The following is a 27,601-nucleotide window of genomic DNA, read 5'->3' on the forward strand; positions in this document are numbered from 1 at the left end:
GTCCACCCCCTGCTCCATGCAGGACTCAGGTCTCCCATCCAGATTCTAACCAGCCCTGAACCCACTTAGCTTCCAAGGTCAGGAGTCCCACTGTACTTATATCCACATAGTAGACCAGCATTTGAATGTGGGTACATTGTGAAGCAGAGCCCAGCGCCCCTTGCCATGCACGGCTTTTTCTGCACAAGCGACAACTCTTGAACGAACAAGGCCAGGCTCTTCTCCTCCTCTGATGCGTCCGTTCTGAAGGGGAGGCACACGATCGGAAGATGTGGCAAAAACACCACCATGGCGAAAAATGCACTGAATGCATTTTTACGTTTCGCTTCTTGGCTGCTACGCCATGCGATGGGCTTTCACTGACATAAACCAGGAGTGTTGAATTGCCTCTCCCAAGGGATTAATTCCTTTCCAGATCCAGGGGTTGGCCCCATTCCAGGGGTGAGCACGGCCAACACTTCTGCCAGGACAGGCCCGCAGGCTTGAGCTTAAAGCTTTCCCTCCAGCATAGTCCAGCCTGCTTTAGGACACAGCAAATTGGCGGAAAGCGTTTGGGGCATGGAAAGGAACCGTGGCCTTCTGAAATGTGCCTCTCTCCTGACATTTCCATCCTGCCTTTCCCAGTTGTTGGCACATGCAGTTGGAGATGCCGCTTCTCCCAATTCTGGATGGACTGGGCTGAATCACTGAAGGAACAGTTCCCAACAGAGCACACTGGGGCAGATGGCAGATCGGGGAGCTCTCTGGCGCGATCTGCAGTGAAGTCATGAAAACGCCTCCCTTGTAACCCTTTCGCAATACCAACAAGCTGGCTTTTTTCCCTTATGCCAGACTGCTGCGTTTGGGGTGAGAGGGAGAGCAAACCTAGAGGGCATCTTTGGTGAGCTCCATTCTGATACTAAAAACAAATCCTTGGTCAGGTGTGTGTGTTCAGAAACTCCCTGATATTTGGCATGGCTTGGTGCTTACCTGGTCTACCATTCGATTTGGCTGCACTTGCAGGGACCTTGAGCTTCTGGAAAATATGAAGTTGCTCTTGGAAGTTTTGTCATCTTCCGGGCAGGGCTTGCTTGGGCTGGAGAGATACAGCTTGTCGGTCCTTCAAACCAGTTTGGGCTCCCATCAGAGAGCTTCCCCAGCACCTGCCACTTACCATTCTTACCAAGATGCCCCGTGTTGAATCTGAGACTCCCAGCTTGCCTTTTCTGGCCCAAGGGTCAAGCATGTGGGTAAAGACCAAGTCCAGGGCCTTCTTGAAAATGGCCTCCTTTAGTGTACAGCTCCTTCCCAGAGAGGCATGTGAACCCAGCTTTAAAAGCATTCAAGCCCTTTCTGTTTAGGAGGGCCTGTTTTCTACTTTGAGAGACATCAGATGTATGTGATATTCAATGGTCTATTGTTCCTTTTAACCATCGCTGTCACAATTCTAATGCCTAGCAATCTCGAATATGATTTTACAGTTATTGATTTTAATCTGTTTAGCTGGGTTGGTTTTTTAATATTTTATATTTCAGTTCAGTACTGAATTGTTTTTATGTTTGTAAAGCTGCTTCGGGTACCGGAGAAGCAAAGTAAAGATTAGAGAAATAAACTTTATAATGTTACAGACTTTAATGAAGAGCTATTAGGTAATACAATTCAATGGTGTCCTCCACTTTAAGAAGAAACTGACCTTATCCCGCCCCCCGCCCCCCAGGATCCAAACACTCATTCTTATAGGAAAAATGGAAATGGAATATATTTCCAAGAAAGGATGTGCATTAGCTTTAGGCAGTTGCGGTTCTGCATACGGCACTGTTAGCTGGAGCACCTTCATGCAGGAATCTCCCAGGGACGAATACCCCTTTCAGCTGCTTTCCCTGGAAATCCAACAACCAGGACTGCAAGATGCTTTGAAAACCATCATCCTCCTTTCAGTGCCTCTTTAGTATCGTCTCACAAACACTCCGCCAGGACTGAGAAGGGGCCTTTTCTTCCATTTCTTTTTCTCTTTGCCCAAGTCGGAGCTCAGTTTACTAGAATCAGAAGCCACTCGACCGAGGTCAGTATCGGCGGTCTCCTGCAGAAGCGACATTGGAATTGTGAGCCCACTGCCATGCCTCAAAATGGCAGTAGGGTTAAATATTGGGTGCTAAACCAGGAATGCAAAGACAGCAAAATGCTCGGGGTGGGCATCCTTTCCCTATCCTTCTTGTTGTCTCCAGGAAAGCCATCCCTGAATTTCGCAGCTTCAGGCTGAGCGTGGAAGGTTAATCCAGAAGGGGCTGGCATTCACCCACAACAAGAGCTCCTTGCATGCAGAAAGCTAGCAAGTCCAAGGAAAGCGGCCTCACAGGACAGACCTACCCAAAGTCCTGTGGCATGGGATTCTTCAGGACAGCCCTGCCCTTTCTGGTGCCCTCCAGATGCATTGGACCTCACAGCCAGGGATGCTGGGAGTTGTAGTCCAGCACATTTGGAAGGCACTGCCTTAGGAATTACTAGATTATCATCTAGTGGAGGGAACTTGTTCTACTCCTGCTGTGAAGAGGAATCTCGTAAAGGGAGGATGCCGTAAGTATGTGTCTCTGTGTGCATCCAGTCAGGCTTTCTGGGGCAAAATCCTCTTGGGATGAGCAAATTCCCTCAGTTCTGTTCCATGACTTTCCCGTCACGTCATTTCTCAGAATTTTCACTGCAGGACGGATTCTGTGCATGCGTCATGCCTGGTTTTCCAGGGGAGATCAGCTTCTCCCGTGGACCAAATGCAGTTGTGGGGCAGTGGAGAGGAGACTCCCCGTTCGGGGATATTCACTCCCTGGGGATCCTGGAGGAAAGAGAGGGACCCCTTTCCCCCATCCACCAGCCTCTTCAGTGCTTGATTTCTCTGGAACAGAGGGGAGGTCAGCCAATTTGTTCCCCCTTCTTCAAACCTCCTCATCTACCTGAAGTAAAACAGTTTGGAGTTCCGCTCCAGCTAATTTCCAGGAAATGGATGTGGATTCTATAACATTTTGGGCCTGTCTCAAGCTGGAGGGAGCCCAGGGCAAAAGCGCACTCAGGCCAACCTCACTGGTGGATTGGGCCCCGAGAAGCTCCCCTGACACCAACCACAGTGCTACTCAAAGCTGCAGCTGCCCTTCCAATTTCCCATCAAGCAATTTTCCCATCAGCCACTGGGAGCAGCAGGGCAGAGGGGCCCCAAGAGCCCCTGGCAAGCGGGAGCCGGGCTGGGGCCCCAGCAGCTGCTGCTGCTGCTGGGTGCCAAGGGCTGTCTCTGGCCACATCTCGTGCTTGCCTGGCGATGGGCGGATGGCGCTGGGTACTCACCATGGGGAGGGCGGCTGTGGGGAGCTGGGCACCCTCCTGCTGCTCCTTGAGTCTCTGGATCTCCTCCCGGTACTCGTCCACCTCGGCCTCCAGCTTCTCCCGCCGCAGCCGCTCATACTCAAGCTGTACCTGCAGCTCACCGACAGTCCTGTCCAAAGTAAAGCCCAAGCTTGCTTCGGCTTTGCTTTGAATCATAGGAGAGCTGGAAGGGGCCATGAAGGCCATCAGGTCCAACCCCCCTGCTGTTGCAGGACACCACGTTACACCATCCCACTCAGATGGCTGTCCAGGTTCTCCTTGAATGCCCCCAGTGTGGGAGAGCCCCCCACCTCTCCAGGCAGCTGGTTCCACTACCATATTGCTCTGACAGTGAGGAAGCTTTTCCTGATGCCCAGCCTGAATCTGGGTTGTCACAACTTGAATTGATTATTTCATGTCCTACACTCTAGCATCAGCAAGAAGAGACCTTGACCTTCCTCTCTGTGACAGTCTTTGAGGGACTTATAGAGGGATATCATGTCCCCCCTCAGACTTCTCTTCTCAAGGCTGAACATGCCCAGTTCTCTCAGTCTCTCCTCACAGTTCAGTGTTTCCAAACCCTGGATCATTTTTGTTGCCCTCAGCTGGACCCTCTCTAATTCAACTGCATCTTTCTTAAATCTTGGTGCCCAGAACTGGACACAGTATCCCAGATGAGGTCTTAGTGAGGAGTATAGAGGAACTACTACTACTCAAGATTTGGACGTAATACTTCTGTTAATGCATCCCAAAATGCCATTTGTCCTTTTGGTGGCTGTATCGCATTGTTGGCTCATGTTTAGCCTATTGTCCACAATAACTCCAAGGTCTTTTTCTTTTTCAGTTCTGTTGAGCCATGTCCTCCCCATCTTGTCACGATGCATTTGCTTTCTTTTTCCTAGGTGAAGGACTTGGCACTTGTCCCTATTGAATCTCATTCTGCTGCTTTCAGCCCCGTGTTCAAGCTGCTCTGCTCTGCTCTGCTCTGCTCCGCTCTGTTTTGTTTTCTTTGAGGTGGATCCTCTTTCCACCAAAACGTGGCGCTCGAGGCAATCAAGAAGAGACTGCCATCACTGCTTCCCCTCTCATCAGGCCTGCCCTTGCCATCACGGAGCAAAGATACCGGACGCCTCCTGCAAGCCAGCTGCAAAGACCTGTGCCCCCTTCCCAGGTTTGCTCTCTGTCCACGAGCACTGCCTCCCCAGCCCTGGTGCCCTGCGGGTGCTCTGGACTACAATGCCCAGCACTCTGGCCATGCAGTCTGGAGCAGCTCTGCAAATCACAGGCCCAGCCAAAGGGGATGGGACATCTTTACAGATATGGGATCGGTTCAGAGTCGAACTGGGTGCCATGCGCTTCGTCGCGAGCTTAGCAATTGCTTGAATGCTCTGCTGGGCTAAGAGGTGATCTAGATCGGGGCTGCAAAGGAAGGGAAGGCGTTCAGCCGGGGCTCTGCCAGCATTTGCCGTTCTTCGGCAGCTGCCGCACTCTTGCAAGGTCTCGCTGCCAATGCGTGGTCTTGGCCTCCCAGTTTGCGTTTCTCCAGCCTGGCACTCTGAACAACACCCAGCTGCTGCATCGGCCCGCCATGTTTGCTTCCTACGATGCTCCTGACCCTAACACTGCTCCATGGAATTGTGGGAAATTTTACAGGTTGGCAAGACCCAGAGGCCTTTCCCTGTTTGGCAAGTTCACATAACGAGAGCCAGTGTGGCGTAGTGGTTAAGAGCACGGAACTGGGACTCAGAGGATCCGGGTTCTAGTCCCCACTCGGTCATGGAGCCAACTGGGTGACTTTGGGCCAGTCACAGCCTCTCAGCCCAACCTACCTCACAGGGTTGTTGTTGTGGGGATAATATGGAGGAGGAGAGAAGATGTAAGCTGCCTTGAGCCCTTTGTAGGAAAAAGGCAGGATATAAATCGCAATATAAATAAAATAAATAAATAAAATAACAGTGATGCCCCTTGCTTCTTTCCCCCAACCATGGTCCATTGGGTCGTCTCCAAGACTGTCTCCATTTTTTCCCATTCTGACAGGTTGGATCCCTTTCTCAAGTAAACTAAACTGTGCTGATAATTTTGGCCCTAATCCCCTTGTTTTCTTCAGCGCCACCCGAATGCAGTCCCTGAGAACATGTGCCAAGCTGAATTTGGATCGCAGCCTGAACGTGGTCCAACATCCCACAGGCACTGGGGGACCCCAGTCCCCAGATTGGGTTGACCATGAAGGGAAAGGGTTAAGATCCCTTTGCTCTCCACTATGAATTCAATCCAAATTTCCTCTCCATCCAGCTGTTTGCTGAAGAACAATTCACACAATTGCTAAGGGCATGAATCACATCATTTCTAGTTTGGCCCTCACAGATGCCTATTGCAAGAGGGGAGAAAGGTGGGATATTAATGTCATACGATGATGATGATGATGATGATGATGATGATGATGATACAATAGTATCCAGTTGAACTGAAAAAATATAGCTGAACTAGCATTCTGTGTAATGATTTCCTCTTATTATTATACTTGGGAACAAGCTAGACTTGATGTTGGAGAATCTGCAGGTGGATTCTTCACAATCTTTTCCAAAGGCTAGAATCTTTCTGCCCGATATGCTTGCTTTTCTTTTCATTTTTTTCGGGGGTGGGGGGGCTACCTGTTTGTGGTGGGAGCCAGTGGGGAGGGATGTCATTCAAAAATGGTTAGGAAAAAAGTCCATGGTTTGAGGTGATGCAGCCCACTCTGTCACCCAAGGATCTGACTTATCTCTCTTTAAAAAGAGCAATCAAGGAAAGAGGACAGGCGCAGGCAAGAAACAGAGTTTCTTGGATAGTCTGGCCTGAATTGTGGGTAAAGTTGGTCATCGCGCTGAAAAAACAGCAGAGGGCAGCAGAGCAAACCAGCTTTTCAAGCGGGAATTGTTAACTTGTGCCTGCCTAGCACCGGGTTGCTTTGCTTGCCACGGATCGCCTGTGAAAGCGGCTGGGGTTGCCATGGATCTGCCAAGAGCGGCCTTCTCCGGGTTGGCCCACTGCTTCCTCTGCAGCTCAGCCTTCCGCTTGGGCTCCCAGCTGACTGCTGCCCCTCCAGAATTAAGGGGGAGGGCAAAACTAGGACGGCAGGTGAGGCGGATGGATGGGTGTCAGGAGAGAACGCAGCCCCCCAAACTTTCACACCGTCATGAGAGGAGAGGTGAGGAGGAACTGCTCCACGCAGCCTCCCCTTCCAAGACGGCAACAGGCTGGGTTGTCTGGGAAGGCAGTGGAGCTTGAGCTTTTTCCAGCAGATGCTGTCAGCAAGGGGTCAGAGCAAACGGATGCCGAGGCGCTTTCCAACCTTGTCCATCTATTTCTGCCCCTCTCAAAACTGCACAATGGAAATAGACGGGCCTTCCCCAACCTGGCACCTGCCAGCCGTGCTGGACTACAACCCCCATCATCCCTGGCCAAAGTGCTTTGCGTGTCTGCTTTGGCCCATTTAAGATCTGGCCGTGCAGGAAGAGGGTGGAGATGTGAGTCATCCGCTGACATTTGGGAAAGCGGCACTCAGCTCATCGCGACAACGGTCTTTCTGCGCTGCAACAGAGCTCACCACAACAGTGTCACAAGCTGGTCCCTTCCCTCTTTCCTTCTGGTGTCAAACACAAAAGAATCCTTTTATTGAAACTGAACAGATTACAGAACCGTAGGAACTCCAGATGGCCTTCTACCAAAGTTGAGGGAGAAGCCTCTGCCCATGTGAAGAGTTCAATCCAAACTGGAAATTTCGCCTCCCTTCCTCGCTTTCAGGAAAGCTTCCGGCTACACCCTCAGGGTGGCTTGAGGGAGACAGCAGGAATCAAACCCTAGCTCGTTTGCGGTTAGCTGGGCAGCTCGTTTCTCCCACGGCCTCCTCACTGGGTCGAGGACGGTCACACATCTGCGCCCCCTGCCATCCTGAAAATCCCTTCCAACCCTTCCAGACCAGGCTGATTCTTACACTCTGGGTGGGAACCCTCACTCGGTCACCTCAAAACTTCAAAGTCGTCTTCTCCCCAGTGCTCCTCCTCCTCCTCCAAATCAGACAGAATCGGATGACTCACCCAGACAGTCTGTAACAAGCGGGAGAGAGGCCCACTCTCCACAGATATGTTGGGAAACCCACTTTTCCTTAGGGAAAACCCAGGAAGCCTGAGGAAACAGGCTCACTACTCAAGGCCCCAGTGCACTGAGACTGCTCCCCGACGCCACTGCTTGCATGGCATTTAGGGCCAATGGGAAAGCTCTCACCTGACCAGCTGCCGCTCTTCAATTTTGGCTCTCCTTTCTTCCGGGGTTATTCCCCCAAGCTGCTTGAAATTGCTGGTGGCAATTTCCAGGAGCTTCTGCAGCTCTTCCATCTTCCGGTAGGCCCTTTCTGCAAAGGAGAAACCAGCTCTCTGCACTTTCTGATCACGCGCACCGTGCGCTGGTGGCCCCAGAGTCAGCGGGGGCTGCTTCCTCTCCAGGCTTCAGCTGAAACATCACGAGAGCTGCCCGAGGGGCTGACCCTGCCAAAGCCACAAAGCAGGCACGCTGCAGTGACCTCCCACCACACACGTGCGCCTACAAGCCAGGAAAACAGGCTTTCTTGGGGAACACATAACGGGCCCAACACATAACACATAGGGGCTAAGCCAGTCTCCAGACAATAGGTCTGTCCGTGGCGATCGGCAAGTTGGGGATGAGTGAACCAGTCAAAGTCGATTTCTCTCTGTTTCTCATTTTTCATATGAGTTTGGTTCCTCTTAAACTCTGAGAGCTTTTTCTCCCTCTTTAGCTTGCGTGAAAATTCTAAACTTTTTAAATGTAAAGTTCTCCTAATACATACATTTTGGGGTGCATTTTGCCTAATACAGAGATTTTTACCAGCACTTTTTCTAATCCATTTGAATATTCTTGGCCCTAATGGACATTTTTATACTAATTATTATTACTATTCATGATACTTATTAATAATCAGTATACTAATTATTATTATCATCCTTATCAGAGAACTTCTTTGCAAAATTTGGAGAAGTCCACTGTCGAAGGAGAACTAGGAGACATCTAGTCCACCCTGTAAGGAAACAGGATGCTGGACTAGTTGAGCTTTTGCTTTGATCCAGAAGGGCTCCAGGACTTCAGCTTGCATGCAACTATCCACCTGACTTCTTTGTCTTCTGCCAGGACCCTCTACCTGCTTTTACCGCACCTGCAAGCAGCATATCTTACTTACAGACATGGGCTAAGCCATCCTTTCCCCTTTTCCCAGTGCCCTCCCCTTCCACCTCTTTGGCCGAGTCCTCGCTGAGGTGGGATCCCGTGCATGGCTGTGCCTGCATTTGCCCGGCTGAACGCTGCCCAAAAAGCACCACATCCCTGCACACAGAAAGCGCTCGTCTTGGGCTGCGGGTTAGGCGAAGACTATTCCCATGGGTGCCATCATTTTCTGAGCAGAGGGAAGGAGCATCCAGTCGCGGGGGACCTGGCTGCTTCTAGGTGGACTGTCCATGTGTGCAAGATACCCCGTGTCATGCACAGAAGTTTGTGCAGGGGTCCCAAGGACACAGCCTTCCGTCTGCAGCCTTCCTGTTTTCGCGCTGCTGCTTCCAACGTCTTTCCATGGAAGATTTACTGCAGGGGAACCGCCTGAATGGCTGCCTCCATCTGGAAGCACACCGGACCTACTGCTGAAAGTCTTACAGCCTGGATCGACTCCTCCACTAAACATGAGCCCCTTTGAAACACAACCCAGGCATGCCCGATTCCACGCTTTCCATCCACCTGGTCCTTTTCACCAGTGATGCTAGGCTAATTCCTACGAACTGGAAGGCTCCTAGAAGAGGAGTCCTAGGGTAGAGCTAGAAGGGGGGGAAAGAAGCAGCTAGTTTTGCTGGGAAGCTGAACTGCTGCAGAACTAATTGATAAGAAAGGGCTCTTAACACTTACGTCTTATTGCAACTGAATTAATACTTGTGTGCAGCTGAGTTGCAAGGGAATGGGGACTCCTTTGGTTATTTGCACTTCCACGTAATAACAGCAACTGCAATTTATAAGTTGCCATTTGTGGTTCTCCTGTGCTCCAGAGTTAAACATATCTACAAAGGACCACTGAAGTCTCCACTGTCTAACGGAACTGGAGAAACAAGGGGACTGACTGGCTGCAAAGCTGTAGGCAGGAATCGTTTCTGCTTGGACTCAGGACAAATCCTTGCGTTTATTTGTACTGGGGAAGTTGCTGCATTGTTGCTGTTGTTTTGTATAACTATAATTCTTAATTATAGCCTTTGGCTTGGAATCCTGCGTTCAGCAGGGGGTTGGCCTTCTCCAACTCTCCTGTCTCTGATTCCCTGGTTGTACACGCTGTATGTGCCAGTATAACTTGGCAAGTCTTATTCAGATGGATTCCCACAGGAACCCCCACAAGCCGCCATTCCTATTTCTTCCACACAGAGACAGAGAGCAATGGGTCTCAATCTAAACTCTGGGATCAGGGGAGAGGGAAACGGATCCATCTCTGAGCTTTGTGCTTCCACACAAGTCCTACCAATCCGCAAACCTCTGTGCAGCCTCAGGGCTGCGGCGACCACACAGAAGCTAAGCAGGTCGGGGGCTGATCAGTGTCGCGGACTTAGCCATCTAGGGCTCCACCATGGAAGAAAGCTGGGGCACACATTAAATCAATCGCTCAGTGCGAAAGCCAAGCCTGTCTCTTTAGGAAATGTGCCACACGTGACCGTACCTTTGCTTTGTTGGGCAGCTGCATGGACCAAGGAGACACAGGCCGGGGCACTTGCCTGATCCAAGCTTAGTTGCACCTGGGTCATTGAAATACGGAGGGCAAGTTGGCCGTCATTCCAGCAGGCCTATTCTTAGCATGAAAAGGTCCAGAAGTGCCACAAACCTACAGCACACTCAGCACCCTCAGGCCCAGGAATAGGACGCCTGCTCTCATACAGAAGGACTTGGGTTTGATCTCCAGGACGCAATACAGAGTTAGGAAAGCTTTCTCCTGAGACGTGGCCAGTGCACGCAGAAGACGATATTGGGGGGTTTGATGGACCAATGGTCTGAGAGCTTCATATGAACCCAAGACCCCTGCCTGGCCACCTGACCTAGAGTCCTTCCTTGTTTTAATCGCTGCACCAGACAGACACATCTGGGAGCGGGACGCCTTCAGCTTGTAGCTAAGCAGAACTGCAGCAACAGACAACTAACCTTTTAGTTGCCCGATTGCAAAACTGACCGCAGTCCTAACCAGGTAGCTGTGGGCCCCTCCAAGCTGACTTTCCACCTGCAAACTGACACAATTTCTCAGGCTAATTCTTAGCATCCATTCACCAACGTGCCACCTTCCCCGAAACAACAAGTGGGAGGCCAACAACTCACCACGACTGTCTGTTTTGTCCTCGTTCTCTAGATGCAAGTCGGCCTTGCAGTCCGTGCTTCCTTCCACACCGTGCTTTTCAAAGAACTGTGGGTCCTGTATGTCAATTTCCTCATCAGAGTCGTTTCCCATCTTGCTCCTTAAATATTCCACAGCAGCCAGTTGGGCAAACCTGCACAATTTAGACACCCATTAAGCCCCTGGAGAACAAGTCAACAACCCAGAGCTTCTCCTGCCAACTGCATCGGAGTTGATTCCAAGATCGGTATTTGCTTTGTAGGCCAGTGGTGTTTCTAGCTTAGTGTTCTCTACACTGTTCTTGGAGATGACAGGAAGGATGTGGGCATCTTCTGTCCTCATGGGGACCTATGTGAAGCCCTGAGACCCAGAAGGTGCTGAGAAGAGCAGCTGGTGTTCCCAGTACCAGCTGATTTCCTTCTCCATGCAGAGGAGGGCATGGAAGCTCTTGCTGCCTGCAACTAGAAATGCCAGGAAACCCGCAAACAACTGGGGTTAAGGAGCTGGAGACAAGGACCACCTGGGGACCTCAGAGGGCCAGAACATGATGGGGGGTGGAAGCTTCCACAGGGAAAAGAGAAAAAAAGTCCAGTTTCTGCAAGCAGGTGAACCGATTTGCTCACTGGTCTCCACTCTGTGGGATGCAGATTTGAATCTACACTGATGTTTGGTCAGAGTGAAGGGCCAGTGGGATTTAGTCCTGGTTCATTCCTCTGAAGAGCATCCCTTCTGAGCAAAGGAAAACCCAGCCAAGTATCAAAAGTTGGTCACCTCTTTGCAACGTCCTTTGGTGTCTCTCCAGCTTCATTGGCAATGTTGCAGTTTGCTTCCCTGTTGATCAGCCACTCTAGGACATGTAAATGACCTTGTCCAGCAGCTGAGAGGGGGGAAAGAAGCCATTAAATGTAAGACCCACAATTGGACAGTGTCCGTATTAGGGCCAACCGAGATCCCATCGAGCCTGATGAAGGGTTCTGGAGAATTCAAGCACTTGCACCATTGAGTAGCATTTTGGAGACTGAGGCTGCCGTACCTGGCGAACATCATGAGAAGGTAAAACGCCCTCAAGAAGACTTTCATGCTTGGGAAAGTTGAAGGCAGAAGAGGAAGACCAACTATGGGATGGATGGGGTCCACCAAGGAAGCCACAAGAGCCGAGTTAAAGTTAGGACACGTGGACTCATAGAATCACAAAGCAGTAGAGTTGAAAGGGGACAATAAGTCCTTCAGGTCCAACCCAATGCTCAATGCGAGGCTCCAAGTGAAGGCATTTTGAAAGACATTCATTCATTCATAGGGTTGCTTTACGTTGGAGACAACTTGACAGTAGATAAACAACAGTAACAGCATTATCCAGCTCTGGATTTTGGGGGAAACAGTTCCTTTTGGGCTGGCCTGGCTATCTCGGTGAGCTTTTTAAATTTAGGCTAAATGTAAAGGTGCTTGTCTTAGACGTTAGCTCATGACCTTTGGAATGCCAGTCGTATGTTCCAAAGCCCTCCACCTTCATGAACCAGAGTTATATCTACCACTGCGGAAATGGCATAAAGCTCGGCTTGGCTTGAGCTCACAATGGCTAGACATGGCGATTCTAACAACCTACAGGAGCATGAAGTGGGCAAAATTTCACGTTTGTTAAAAGCCAGGTGATGCACTCCAAATTAACAGAAAATTATGGTGTATCGATTGCAGTTCAAAGTGCACCTTGTTTCGATTGTGGCCTGCTTGTTTCTGATTTCAAAGAACACAACTGTATTCCCTCCCTTGAGTTTTTTTTTAATCTACACCCAGATGATCCAAAGTCTGTGCCCAAAAATGACAGGCCTATGCATATTGTACAAATATTATGCAAAGTGTTTCCTTATTTTGAATGATTTATTCTGCTGTTTGAACAGCTTTGCCTAAGAGCTATGAGGTATGTTAGCCCAAGAGAAAAACTGGGTTTCAGTGATCACAGTGGGGGAAATAAGCCATGGAAACAAGCCACACGGAAACCATGGATCATTTTAGGCTTCCGAGTGGCTTGGTAACCATGAAAACAAACCACCCTGGCTGGGTTCACACGGCACGTCAAGCTGCACTGTTGAGTGTAATAGCAATGGGAACCCTGAAAAAGGGGCAGATGCTATTTTAGGCTGCTTAAAGAGAAGTAACACTTCCAAATCATGTGAAATGCTAGTTTCCCTTTACTCAGCACTCATCTGGAGTCCACACCTGAACACCACAGTTTAAGAAAGATGCAAACAAGCTGGAAAGGGTTTAGAGGAGAGCGAGAAGGTTGATCCAGGGACTGGAAACAAAGCCTTAAGAGGAGAGGTTGAAAGAGCTGGACATGTTTAGCCTTCAGAAAAGAAGACTGGGGGGAGATGGAATAGCACTCCAGGAGTACTTGAAAGGAGGTGATAAAGAGGAAAGACAGGGTCTCTTCTCAATCTTCCCAGAGTGCAGGACATGAAATAATGTGTTACAGTAAGCCAGATTCCCAAATAAATAAGCCATATTTATTTCCTGAGAAGACAATGGGACTATTATCTAGGGTGGTGATGGGCGCTCCCACACGGGAGGCATTCAAGGTGCAGCTGGACAGCCCTCTGAGAGCGATGGCTTAGCTGGGAATCCCGCACTGTGCAAGGACTCGCACCCTCTGGCCCCTTCCAACTCTGTGCTTCTGTGTAAATCCACAAAGCAGACACAGGGGTAGAAGCAGCAGGAATAAACGGTCGTGGCTTATTTCCCCTCTCTGATCATGCCAACCAGGCCCAAGCCGTCGTCTGTGCTTCAAGGCGGAGATTAGTGTGATCTTCAGGCCTCCCAACTGCAATCGGACAAGCCCCCAGTTGCTTTGAACCACAGTTGGTAGCATGTGGACCACAATTCCCAGAATCCTTGGCAAGCAGCCACGGTGACCTGGGTTGATAGGAAAGCCGACCCATCTGGAGGGCACCAGGCTGGGGGTGCCTCTCTGAACATCTTGGAGTTCCGTATGCAATAAATAAACTAAATAAAACACAGTCACTTAGGAAACAGTTTAAGCCATTTGGGAGCACCGTAAGAGCCATTTGAATTGGCTGCTTCCCTGACCTCTGTGCAAGAGAGTGGAGCCTCTATCATCCCGTTCGTTAATATTGATGACTCTGTTTTCCAGTAATGTTCTTAATGTCTCCAGGTCCCCTCTGAAAGCAGCATCATGACCTGGAAACGTTAGATCTATGCAGAGAGAAAACAAGAAGGAGCCTAGTCAGCTACAATAACTCCTGGATAAAGGGCGACTTAGAGTAGGGGGCTCAGACTCGGGGGAGCTTTTTTGTTTTGCAGTGACTGTGACATTTCTGTTTGTTGGCCCCTGTGGGTCATGGGGCAGAACATCAGCCTCAGACAGCCCTGAAGCCTCAGAAACGTTCTGTGCTTTGAGTCCGGCCCTCCCAGGGGAGCCACCAGCAGCCTCCCAGCTTATGAAGCAGAAGGAACGCCTGCAAAAGCATGGCTGTGCTGTGCTTCTCAAGGTCTGCAGGAAGAGTGCCTCGTTTACTCCTGGCTACATTTATCTTTATAAGGTGCATTGTCTGAGCAAGTTTCTAGTCCTTGTGCCTTCGACAACCAGCTTACAATCCTGCGGCTGATGCCTGTTGGAAGTTCAGAAGCCAGAGGGCTAGCGCCATGAGATTTCCAGCCACTTGGAGGGCAAGGCTTCTGCAGCCCAGAGGGCCCCTCCCCATGATGACTAAACCCCAGATACAATTCAGCAAGGTGAGAAAAGCTGCCAAACAAAAGGTGCAAACTGTGTGGAGGGGAGGGGGCGGCTCCTGCAGAGCTGGAGGTTCCTCCTCTTACCCGTGCATTTGCAGTTCTGCTACACAGGTGTATCTTCAGTGAGGGAATATTCCAGCCACATGGAGACACAGCCAAGTCACCTCCTCTGCCCCCGCCCAGGGAAGCCTGGACAACCTGCCTAATTGCTCCAGATCAGAGACTCCCACCTGGCCTTGCTGCAGAATCTGCCTTCCCTGGGCAATGCCATCAAAACTGAAGCCTCTTGCAACCTAGCGGCGACTCGCTTTGCTTCCGTTCATTAGCAGAGCTGTGCTGCATCAGATCGCGCAGCCGTCTGGTCCAGCCAGAGGCCAACCAGCTCCCCTGGGCTCCCAGAAATGGCACAGGGGTGCAATAGCACCCTCTTCCCCAAGCTCCCCAACAACGGGGGCACACAGGCACACCACGGACAGCCAGGGATTTCCTCAATCCCCTGGTCAAGCCCCCCAAACTGGTGGCCGTCTCTACATCCATCTCATGGGAGTGAATCCCACAGTTCAGCTGAACGCTGCCCCAGAACGGCTGCCCTTTTCCCTGTCCTGAATCTTCCACCTGTCAGTGTCTTGGGGTGATCCCGCTGGGAGGAGGAGAAAACTTCCCTGTTTGTGGTTTAGGGTAGCTCAGACAGCCTGTTTTCCGGTGTACTCCAACCTGGCTGTCAGGCAGGAGGGAGGGAATAATAATAATAATAATAATAATAATAATAATTATTATTATTATTATTATTATTATTATTATTATTATTATTATTATTATTATAACATTTCTATGCCGCCCCTTGCCGAAGCCTCGGGGCGGCTTACAACACAACACAATACAATATAAAAATAACAATATAAAATTAAAATTAATAATATAAAATAAATAAAAAATATAAACGATATAAAAGAAGTTATAAAAGTTAGAAAAGAAAAGAAAAGAAAAGAAGTCGTCGCCCTGGCCAGATAAATAAGTAAATATTGTTAACAATTAAAATGACGTTTAAATAAAAAGGTCTTCACCTGGCGCCGAAAAACAAATAACGACGGCGCCAGACGGACCTCTCTCACCTGATGTACCACCTCACTGGGCTGTGAGTAGGTGTTAGTGGGCATTATTCCTCCAGGTGTTAGGAGGGAAGAGCAGAAATCATGCTCCCCCCTCCCCATGTGATGAGTGTCTTGTCTCTCAGGTGTCTAGTAAAACCCCACCCACTGGTACAAAGATTGCACCTGATTGGCTGGGCTTCGTTCACTTCGGTAGCCACTGGGATTGTCTCCTGGTGGACAGGTGGGGATAGAGCCTGGCTTTGGCCAGGATGACCCTTTCGCATTTTCCTTTTTCTCTGATTTGCATCCTGGGAGAGGACAGGTTTCTAACCCAAAGTTTGCTCTCACTCAAGGGCCTACCTGCTGATCTCACTAGGCTACACAACAGTGATGGATCTGGACTGACAGGTGGACTTCCTGGTAGTTGGCAGTAGTTCAGCTGCTTGCAACAAAATACTCCCCTCTTATCTGCCCTCTTATCTGGGTTCCACTGCCAAACTGAAGAAAGGCTGGAGTAATCCGAGTGGATTTTTGTGTGGAGAAAACTGCAGAAGCTGTTCAGTTTGGGCACTCCAAACAACTCTCTGAGCTTGGAAGGGCACGTCGTCCAATTATTAGACATTCAAGATCTACCACACCTTTGTACCAGTGGCAGATCTTGAGGTCCTAATAAAATAAAATTAGATCCAGTGACCCCAAACCTACCAGCCCCGCAAATCCTTCTCCCCCCCAGAGATCAGCCTCACCTTGCCCAGCGGTTGCTCACCTTCTTCCGTTTGCGGCTGCCCCTTCTCCTTTTGCAGGCTCTCGATGTATTCAGCAACGCTGTCCTTGTAGAACCTCTGCGCCAGGTCCTGCGGGGTCTCCCCGTGGTCATTTCTGGCTTTCAGGGCATGGACCAAGGTGGGCATCTTGTCCACTAAGTACTTAAAGCAGTGCAGGTGGCCCTCCATGGCCGCCAGATGAACTGCCAGGCAGGGAGGAAAATTAACCCAGCGTCAGAGCCAAGCGGTAGCGTGCTGAAAACCCATCCCCAACGCTCCTCTTCATTCTGACAGGGAGGCTTCTGCTGATGCCCCTCTCCTCATGCAAGGCCTCCTTCTTGCTACCATGCAGGCAGAAAAGAAGAGTTGTTGATGCGTTCCTCTCTCCCTCTCCCTCTCTCGTCCCGTCCATCGTTCCCCAGTTCCTGAGAACGGCAGATATTTCCCCTGCTGTACCTGGAAGGTTGCCATTGTTATCCACGTCATCTAGTGTAGCTCCCCATCTAACAAGAAGCTGCAAACAGCCCAGCCGGCCGTGGAAAGCTGCATTGTGAATGGGCTTCCAATCGTTCTTATCGGAAACGTTCACGTCCTGGGTTTTAAGAAGGAAAGCAGGGTGGTGTGCTCCAAATGTTAAGCCGCTGCTAGAGAAGCGGTGTGAAACTCAGAAGGAAATGATCCTGAGAGCCTTGCTGGGTCAGAGCATCTAGGCAGCTTCCTTTTTCCTACGGGGCCAACGAAATAGCCACGGGGGGATGCAAACACAAGACTCCTTGATGGCTACAGGACTGGCGCCAAGGGTCAGCGTGGCTGGGCCCCTGCGTTGGGTCCACATCCCACTCCGAAGATGTGCCCAACAGGAGTTGCTCTTCCTCATGACAGCTTGCTGGGTCACCTGCCCTGACAGGGGTGGTGATAGCACAGAAGATGCCACGGCTCCAGGTGGGCTCTTGGCCGACTGCTCAGGCACGAGGTGGCGATGACAAGATGGACGAGGAGCTTTCTGGCTTGCGATAAAGGCCAAGAGGAGGCTCGCGGAGGGAAGGGGCTTTCTGGGAGTCGTGCCCAAGGGAGACCCAGTGCAGCATGGAGCTTGAAGTCCTGGACTGGGACTCCGAAGGCCCACATTCCACTGCCTACCAGGGATAGATTAGTAGACCCAGAGGGAGTTTGACTTCTGGGACTAATCACAGCCACAGAGTATGGGGAGAAAAGGTTGACCTGGCCTGCAAAAATCAGCTCCCCCACCAGCTATTACCAACTAAAAACAAAACATCTGGCCTTCAGGGATAAGGATGGCATTTGGTAAGCTTGGGCCAGTCCCTATTTCTCAGCCTGACCTACCTTGCAAGGTTGTTGGGAAGATTAAACATGGGGGATAGGACATGATTCTTTAAAATGCCCAAGTGCCGATTTGTACCAAAAAAGGGAAGGAAGCAGGAAAAGGAGCGTTCGCTTACCACCCCACTCCGAAGGATGGTTTGCAAGGTGTATGACTGTCCATGGGTCGCTGCCAGGTGTGCTGGGGTACACCCCCGTTCGTCCTGAATTCCCAGGTTCACACTGTTAAGATGAAGGGCCTATGAACACGCAAAGGAGCACGGCTCTTCTTAAACTTGTTTAAGCTACTCTGTGCAACAGGGCCATTGACAGACATTGAAAGAAATACCGATGAAGCCTAGCCAAAATGCAGTCGGATTTATAGTGGCTGGAGATTCTTCACGTGCTCAGTTGAAGGATAGAACATGTAAGGGGAATGTTGTACCTCCAGAGTACCTTGGTTGGAAGTTGTGTCCCTTAAATTGGTCCCAAGCTAATCTTAATCACATTTGTATTGAAGATACCCAATATCTACATTAATTTCCTGTGATCGTGTTCTGAAAGTAAACACTGATGTATAGCAACATAACATGATGGATTGTGGGAACCGAGCGAGGGGGAGAGGGTTACATGAATATTTGAATATTGTGTAATTCAAATACTCCCATCCAGCTTCTCAAATGTTAACTGAACTGACAGACCTAGTACCTTGACATGTGTTGGACCTCAAGTCCCATTATTCCCAACCTCTAGCTAAGCTGGATGAGGATTTGGGAAGCTGGGCTCAACCCATCCTGTGGGTCCCACATTGGAAAATATTACAGGAGAAGTTTGCTAATGCATATCATAAAGCTTGCTCCAGACAACACAGTAATTTGCACAGGAGCTGAGTGCAAGTTGAGTCTGGATTGCTGTGAGCTGTGTGTTGTTAGTGCAGTCTGGATTGTTGTGTTGTCTGAGTCCAAGTGGTGGACAACCCATGAAGGGATCCTGTGGAAACTCATTTCGCTGTAAGAACTTCAGAAGCCATTCAGCTGGGACTTCATTACGCATCGTGAGAAAGAATCCTTTCCTTCTCTTGTCCATCCTGAATCTACTAACCAAGAGGTGCTTCTGGACAAAGCTTTGATCCCACTGTTGGCATACGGCATTCATGCAATTTTATGGGGCAGGCGTCTAGATGTATCATCTCCCGATCCCCTCCTGCGTTTTCCCACTGCTGCTTCTGGCTTTTTCCTTTTTGCAAAAAATCCTCGAGGGAGGAAAAGGCCAAATTGTTGCACAACCTGCTGAGTAATAGGACTAGTAGGTTTTTCTCCAGAAACACCCTGGGGTTGCAGTCCCAGCCTGCAAGAATGCAGGGCTGGCGTGTTTGTTTGTTTCCTTTTTGTTTGAGTTAGCAGAGAGGCTGACACCACCTGCATCTGCCCACCCCGTGTTCTCTTTGAGCTCAGCTGCAGTTCCCTTCATCCATCTATAACTCCCTGGAGTAATTAAAGATATTTGTAGGGAAACCTGGCCTCTGTGGCAGTGAGACCCATTCGCTTTGCAAAAGACTTGCTCCTGATGGAGCTGAAACTGCTAGAAATGGTTTTTTGATAGAGACCCACACAACTGCCGCAATCCGCGGACGTGGCGAGAAGGACCACTGGATTTGCAGCACTGGTGCTCAATGAACCCACCATGGTTTGCGATTCTGAGAAAAAGGAAGGGGCCGGTGGCTCTGCATACACTTTCCCCACAGCGGTATTCAGAGTTGTGAAAAGGGAGGGGGGGGGAGGAAGCAGCAGAAGCAGCAGCGAAGCCAAAACCCCTTGTGCCTGAAATCAGGGTCAGCCGAGGTTGGGTGAAGAGGCGTACCTGCATGCATGCGTCCTGGCCTTTGATGGCAGCCAGATGAGCCACGGTCCAGCCTCTCATGGTCACTGCCGTCGGGTCAGCTCCATGCCAGAGCAGCCACTGAAGGCACTAGCAAACGACAAGCGTGCATTTGGAAGCCGGTCCTCCCCACGTGCTCACGCCTTGCTCGGCAGCGGCTGATCTAGCACTGGGGCTCCCATCTCCGCTGCCTCGCATTCACAGACGAGCAGCCCTCCCCAGCAGTCGGTCCGTGTGCGACCCCATTTTTCAGAGCCGCCTTCGCACCAGCCTGCCCTCCGCCGGGAGAGTCCCCCGTGCCTGCTTGGAAGGCATGTTTTTTGGAGCCTCTTCCAGAATGCTTCCGTCGCTTATCTACTGCAAACCCCCTTCAGAGTTCACCTTTCCTGTTAAAGCCCTTGGGATGAACTCCTGGGCTCCACACCCTATTGCCGCAGTCTCCAGCTGGCAGTGCTTGCTGGGGGATTCTGGGGAATGTAGTCCATCCTGGAGGCAGGGGTTGCTACGTGCTGTTCTGCATTACACAGCCCTGCCTCCGTACCCCTCCCCTTACCCCGCCGGCTCCCTTGTGTGTACTTCCAGATTGTAATCCCTTTGGGGCAGAGACCTACCCCTCTGTCCTGGGCAGAGCGCCCGTTATAAGACCAGCAGAGCCTGCACAGTGGTTTCCCCTCGCCAGGCCTGCTTTCTTACCTCCAGGCTTCCAGAATGTGCTGCCCAGTGCAAGGGTGTAAACTTATGGACGGGATCCGCCTCATTCATGCTGGCGCCACACGCCACCATCTTGCTGAGTTCTTCCACGTTCCCAGCTCTGACAGCCTCGTGCACGCTCTTGAATTTCTTCTTCTTTGCAGCTGCGGCAGAGTGGCAACACACCAACAACCCGTTTAATTGCACAGCCAGGTTTGCGACGGCCATGCGGGGCATCCCTGCACGACTCGGGCGCCTTCCTGCAGCCGTGCAGCCCCCTAGCCCGTCTTCCTGGCATGGGGAAAGGCAAGGCAGAAAGCCCCCACCCCACTCCTCCAAGCCGTGTTCGCTCACCGAAAGGGCTACCCAAAGGTCAAATTACCCAAAGATGTAGTATGAACAGCTGACTTTTTGTTTGTTTCATAAGGAAAAAAGAAAGGTAAGGATACAGTGAAAAGGGGAAACCAAAAGATGTACAACACACGAAGTAGTTTCTACTCTAAATAAGAACCTTTAGATCTTCCGTCCCCATAGGCAAGTCAAGAGAAAACTCTGGTTTGCTACTGTCGAAAGAGCGAACTAATTCAACTGGAATTTTTCTGCTGCCCACTGGATTGGTTTCTCTGCCCTGAAACCCTGAAAAGACTTCAAGCTGCATGGCTTCCCCTGGGGAAATCGAATATTAGGCCTGGCTTATTTATATATCCCTTTTTCTTTCCTCCATGAACTCAAAGTGGCTTGCAAAATCCTCTTCCTCCTCACAACCACCCTGTGAGGTAGGTGAGGCTAAGAGTCCATGGCTGGTCTGAATTACCCAGTGAGCATCACAGCTCAGTGGGGACTAAAACTCAGATCACCTGAGACCCAGTCCAACACTCTAACCACTACACCACACTGTCTGTCACAGCCTAGGAAGCCAGCCAGCCAGGCGAGGCAGACAGAGATGCTATTTTTCCCCATGGGCTGCTCTCATTCTTTGCCTTTAAATATCCAAGAAAGAGATTAAAAGTGAGTAGCAGGATTGTAAGTATAGTGAATAATTTGAAAATGTAATGAGTAACTTATGGTGGGTATTTTTTTTAAATTGCTTTAAGTTATCTCTTTACTTCACCCTTCAGCAATAAGTGGCCATAATAATAATGAGTGTACTCATAATTGTAGGCTGAACACACACACACACACACACACTTCTTACTGCAGGCAAACAATCAGGACTCTATCGCTAGCTGGATAGTAACTCAGATAAAATGGAAACTGAAGGCAAGGCAAAAGTAAGACCAAGGGGTGCTGTCTAACTCCAGTCCATAATGCAACTTCCTAATAGGTAACTTTTTAAAAATCAAATTACTGTCTAAACTGTTTTTTCCAAGGTCACTTAGGTAATTCGGGTGATTGTGACCAGGAAAAATCCCCTTGGGGTGAGCAAGCTTCGGGGGGCAGGGGGCATCTTCTAATTGAGACATTTGCTGTGCATTCATCCTGCTTGATAAACAGAGGTTTTTGGAGGACTCTAGTCTTAAATAACTCCTGTGCTTAAAATAAGTTGCCATTCTTTTATCAGAAGCTGTCACTGCCACAAACAAAAAAGACAATTCCCCCCCTCCAAAAAAAAATCCAGAAATGGGAAACGCAGCACCCAATTATTTGCCCTACCTTGGCTACAGGCCTGACTCTGTAAGCTTGTCAGATAGCAAGAAAAGGTCTTCTTAGTTTTCTTCTTTTGTTTCACGTCCTTGTTTTCTAGTTTTACGTACACAAATCTGCAGGCATTAGAAAAGCAGGGACAGGTCCCCTGATGGTTTGCATTCACCACTGTGACTGACCATCCTCACCTTCCAATTCTTTGACAGCAGGTTAAAAATGGCAAATGGCGAATGATGAGCCCTGGCAAAAACAAAGTGCTCTGTGCCTGCAGATGTCCGCGACTTATGCTCACCCTATGAATGGAAGCCCTCCAAAATGTCTTGTCCATGACAGCCCTGCTCGGCTCTTCCAAATTCAAGGCAGTGGCTTCCTTGGTGGAGTCCCTCCGTCTCCTCATCGGTCTTCCTTTTCTTCTTCAATCCCTAGCAAGATTGCCTTCTCTAGCCAGTTTCGTAAACATGATGGAGTTTTACAGAAGCCCTTTTCCCCTCTTAAACCCTTTTTAAAAAATCCTAAAGAGGCAACAACATCAACACAATCCAGGTGCATCCTCACTTCTCTGGAATCTTTAGTGTCAACTGGCATAGAGAGAGAATGAAGATAGAAAAACTGGGACAGTGAGGAAAGCAGGAATCAAAAATAGAAAATAGTTGGCTAGAATCCTTTTATGCTCTGCAACATGGTTTGAAATCATGACAGCAGCTATTTTTATTATATGTATTTCTATATTATTTATTAATAGTTATTATTATTATTATATATTATTTAGCATATGTATGTGTGTATATATATAATTGATGTATTTGTTGGGTTTATTTATTGTTTTGTTTAATTACGTTGTATGCTGTCCTGAGACATTTGTTAAGGATGGGGTAAAATATTGTAAATAAATAAATAAAATTATTTATTACATTGCCAAACTACCATAGTCAAAGCTCACTGAGAGGTTTACAACATGTAAGCCACCCAGCCCGTCCAGATTGCAGCCCAGCCCTGCTTAGCTTCCAAGATTAGTCACACTGCATTTATATCCCACCTTGTTTCCTGTTGTGAGGCAAGGTGGCTTACATAGTTCCATGGTTTTAACCCCACAACAACCCTGTGAGGAGGTAACAACCACCATGGAGCCAGTTTGGCATTGTGCGTACAATATTGGGCTGGGACTCAGGTGCTCCTGATTCAAGTCTCCCCTCAGCCATGAAGCCAACTGGGTGACTCTGGGCCAGTCCCTGCCTCTCAGCCTAATCTACCTCACAGGGTTGTTGTTGTGGGGATAAGATGGAGAGGAGAAGGATCATGTCAGTTGCCTTAATGCCCAGGAAAGGGGGAATATGCAGGACAGTAATACTAACCACAGTGAAACTATGGAATTTACTTATGCAAGATGTGGTTAAGGGGACACATCAGGATGGTTTTAAAATGTATTTTTCTCCTTTTCAAATTCTACTCTGGAATTCAAATTTCTGTTTTGCTTTGTTGTTTTGCTTAGTTCAGTTGTCAGATTTCAGTTCCTGAAGTCTGCCAGGTGATACTTAAAACATTCCTACTGTTTAATAGTAATCCTTATGAAATTCTACTCACAATAGCAGAAGCTCCTGGCTCCAAAAGGTTTTGAGGGAAGGAGGAAGGTGCTATTGAAAAGAAAGTTGACATTTTCCCCTATGGAAATGCAATGAGAAGACCAGTATTTGGGTGGTTTCTCTACCTTCTAAAAACCCAAAAACAAAAATGAGTTGGATGTTGAAGAAAACACAGTGCCCTTTCAAAACAGACTCTGTATTCATCTTGTAGCCAGTCTAATAATTGCTAGCATGCCAAAAAGTTCATTTCTATATCTCCCGATTGCTGAAGCTCTCTGGGGAGTTCTCAAGAATTTTTTAAAAAGTAGGGAGGGGCAATTCTGGTTCTTTTCAGTTATTTGTTTGGAAAATGAAGTAGAGAGATAATTTAGAGGGTATCTCCCCTCCTATAGCCCACCCATGAGCTACAAGTCCACTCTGTACATACTCAAGTTATCCTGCAGCTTCTTGGTAGAAAATTAGCATTCTGGGCAGGTGTAGATACATTTTATTTATAGGTCTGTTTTCTGATTTATGCTATTTCTTATAAGTTTAATTAAAGCATTTGTGTACTACCCTTTAGGTTTGGTTTCTAGGGGCATTTACAAAAGAGAACAATCAATACAAAGTATCTTAAATAAGCAAACAAGCAAATAATCCAGGCTCACAAAGCAAACGAAACCAGCATTCCAAAATGAAAGAAAGAAATCATTTGCAAAGCCTGAAAGAATTAGAAGGAAAAGAAATTAACTGAAGTATACAATCCTGCACAACAGGACCACTGAAAAAGAAATCCCAGCGTTCCCCAGGGGTTATCTCCGCTTAAGCGCGTATCTGATGGCAGGTTTTGTTCCACGGGGGCAAAGGCTCTCTATGCATGCTCAGAGGCATCTGGTTCGAGTGCCCCGAGGCTTGAACACAGGAAGTGGGCAGCCCTGCATTCAAAGAGCGAGAGTCCTGCCGAGGGGACCCCCACCCGAGCAGTAGACCAGTAAGCCGCGCCAAGCGCCGGCCTCACCGTTGGGGGCGTCCGCCGCAGGCATGGCCTCGCAGGGGCGCGACGGAGCCTCGATCCGCGCAAGCCTCCGCCGTCCGCCCGGGTCGCTCCGGGCGCTTCTGCGGCTGCCGGAGCGCGGCTGCCATGGAAACGGTGTACACTTGATGCTCCCTCGAGCCTCTGCCTCAACCGGCAGCGGTGCGAAGGAGGGGGGGCGTGTGCAGGCACGCGCGTGCCCGCGTGTGCGTGCATGCGCGCGCGCGCAGAGGGGATGCCCACCGGCTGCAGACGCAAGAAGGCGCCGCTCCTCCGGCTGCAGGGAAAAGCTTCCCGGAGGAAGGGAAGCCCGTCTCGGAGCTGCACTCCGGTTGCGCAGCGAGATAACCAGCCCGCGGTCTGCGCACAGCGCGGGCTCTCCAAGCGGGGTGCGAGGCGAGGGCGTGCGCAGGTTTTGCGCTTGCACGCATCCAGTTGGGGAGGGCACTGTGATCTGATCTGGATTTTGCTTGGTTACTATCACACCTTTTCTTTTTGCACTTGCAGGGAGCCCAAGGTGGGCCTGCCTAATCTTCCTGCACCTCGCCCTTTGATCCTCACAACAACCCTGTTAGGTAGGCTAGACCGAGAGTCAGTGATTGGTCTAAAGTCCCCCCGTGAGCTGCACAGCTGAGTGTGGACTAGAACTTGGGCCTGCCCAGGTCCTGGACCAACCGTCTCACTTTTATACCCCATTAGCTGGTTAGTTAAATTTATTTTAACTGACTAATAAAAGCTGCTGTCACAAGCATGCATAGCCTCAAGAAAGTGAATTTAATTCACTGCAGCTTACTTCCAAGTATTATGATTATTAATTTTATTTCTCTACCACCTAATAGACAAAACTCTATATAAAATATAAATAACAGTGCAAACATTATAAAATTCCATTTAAAAAATTAAACCTATTTTTAGCGACTTAAACAGCTAAGACCGTACTGCTGATTTCCTAAAAGAGTGGAGGATACCTAATCCCACAAGTGCTATTTGAAGCTATGAAATGCATTGACTTGGAGGCCTTTCTAAGCTTGATGCCGAAAGGATAGCAAAGTTGTTGTAAGCTGAGTCCCAGTCATTCCATAATTTGGGGGCTACCACAGAGAAGGCCCTCCTCCTGGTTGCCACCAGAGGAGCATCCCTCAGAATGGAAGTTGGAGGAAGGTCCTGGGTGTTGATCAAACTAGCCAGGTAAATTGGCCTCAAGCCATGTAGGGTTTGCAGGCTAAATCCATCCCCTGGTTGGACTCAGAAGCATATGGGCAACCAGTGCAAGTGCACCAGAAATCAAGTTACAAGGGGGGACCCCAAAAAACAGGAATTTGTTTCTTAAAAATCAAGTATTTATTTTTACATGTTCAAACTTCAGTCACCTTCAAAGTATTCTCCATCTGGTGCAATCGAGACTCTTTTCCGCTGCTCAAAACAGGTTTTGAACTCATCGATTTTGTTGCCTTTTCGTGCCTCTGCTGTTTTTCGTTTCACCTCTTCTGCATCGGCAAAAACATTTCACTTTGAGGACTTTTTTCATCCAGGAAAAAAAAAAATCGCATGGGTTGAGATTGGGTGAATAGGGAGGGTGGGACACAAGGGTCACGTTTTTGGTCAAAAACTGCTGAACACTCAGCTGGAAATAATTTCACCGCCACATGTTCACAGCCATCACGAAACAGGCAAATATGTTGAAAGGGTCTCTAAAAAGAGAACCTTGCTGAGCCAAATGCCGCCTCTCCCAACAGCCCAGCTGGGTATGTGGATGCAGATGGGTTCCTCGAAGGGGAAGCAGCTTTTCTACGAGGGGCTCACCCTCCAGAAGATGATCCCTGGGCTTTTGGGTCCCCCCTCGTTTGCACTTGAAAACACCTGGTTCCAGTTATCAGACCAGTTATCGGAGGTTGAGGTGGCTGGATGGGGTCACTGGGGTGGTGGGTGTGGGCTTGGGTGGGCTCTGAGGGATGGAGGAGGGCAGGAGAGCCTGGAGGAATGTTGTCCATGGGGTCACAGTGGGTAGGGCCTGGCTTTGCAACTAAACAACAATCAGACCAGTTGCTGGATGTTGCAGAAGCTGCTGCTTCGCTTCGACAAAAGCCTGCATTAATTTATTGTTCACCCAGTTTAGCAACCAATGGGGTCTAGCAAAAAACCAAAAGCCGCCTTCTTGATCAGCGGTTTCCACTTTTTTTTTGGTTGGTGGGCACATTTGGAAATGTGCAGCAGGGCTGCTCCCATGAAATGGCTAAAATGGTAGTAGGGTGGGAGAATTCCCCATAAAATATTTGCATCCCAGAAGGCAAACTGAGCCTTGGAAGAACAGAAAAGCGTCCAAGAACCTAAGGCAGAGGTCAAGCCTGAACAGCAGAACTCAAAACTAAAGAGCAGTGTGGTGTAGTGGTCAGTGCAGCACTGGGACTCGGGCAATGCGGGTTCTAGTCTCTGCTCAGCCATGGAGCCAACTGGATGACTTTGGCCAGTCGCAGATGCTCAGCCCAAGCTACCACAGGGTTGCTGTGGGGAGTAGATTGAGAGGAGGAGTATTATGTAAGCCTCTTTGAGTCTTTGTAAGAAAAAAAAAGGTGGAGTACAAAATTAGCAAATGAATAAAACTGCTCTTTTGAAGCCAAATAAAATATAGTGCTGAAGGGCAGCACTCTTTTGCACCATTCCAGCCGCCCAGTTAAATAAAAAAAAAAATCAGGATGGAAACAGAATTGGGTTTTGCAAAGGCGTGAATGGGATAATGAAATATGGAACATGGTAATTAATGATAAACTGACAACAGAAATAAAAATTAAAAGAGGGTTAATGAAAGCAAATACATATAATGAAATTTGGGAAGATTTTGTAAAAGCAGTATTGATAGAAGGCAAAGGCTGTAAACCCAGTCAAGATTATATGACCTTCTGGAGGGGATATGGAAATAATTGAAGTATATTATATATTATTGTTATGGTATGTGAATGGTGGTAGCATTGGTCTCCGGGGTGGTGGGGGCACTTTTACTTTTTATTACTGTGTTTTTGTTATGTTGTATTATTATTGTTGTGATGTATTGTAATTTTTTTTCGTCAAAAAAATTGGGGGGAAAACACAGGAGGCTACCACATATTCTTGAACAATTTACTGATTTTTTTAAATCTCATCAGCAATTAATC

The 27,601-nt window shown here is 49.0% G+C and overlaps 1 protein-coding gene across 1 annotated transcript; it reads right to left on the reverse strand.

Moving 5' to 3' along the window:
- Nucleotides 1–1,924: 1,924 nt before the first annotated feature.
- ANKRD42 (ankyrin repeat domain 42) lies at nucleotides 1,925–24,462 on the reverse strand. The gene is made up of 12 exons (XM_044441845.1): nucleotides 24,438–24,462; nucleotides 20,220–20,380; nucleotides 19,509–19,616; nucleotides 17,789–17,908; nucleotides 16,785–16,920; nucleotides 16,331–16,531; nucleotides 13,808–13,933; nucleotides 11,498–11,603; nucleotides 10,711–10,880; nucleotides 7,591–7,717; nucleotides 3,310–3,457; nucleotides 1,925–2,059 (listed from the first exon to the last, which is right to left on the reverse strand). The coding sequence occupies exons 1-12, from the start codon at nucleotides 24,460–24,462 to the stop codon at nucleotides 1,925–1,927; spliced, it is 1,563 nt and encodes a 520-aa protein (XP_044297780.1).
- Nucleotides 24,463–27,601: the final 3,139 nt, after the last annotated feature.

Source organism: Varanus komodoensis, unplaced genomic scaffold, assembly GCF_004798865.1.
Source record: "Varanus komodoensis strain SLA01 unplaced genomic scaffold, ASM479886v1 scaffold4, whole genome shotgun sequence".
Classification (NCBI taxonomy): domain Eukaryota; kingdom Metazoa; phylum Chordata; class Lepidosauria; order Squamata; family Varanidae; genus Varanus; species Varanus komodoensis.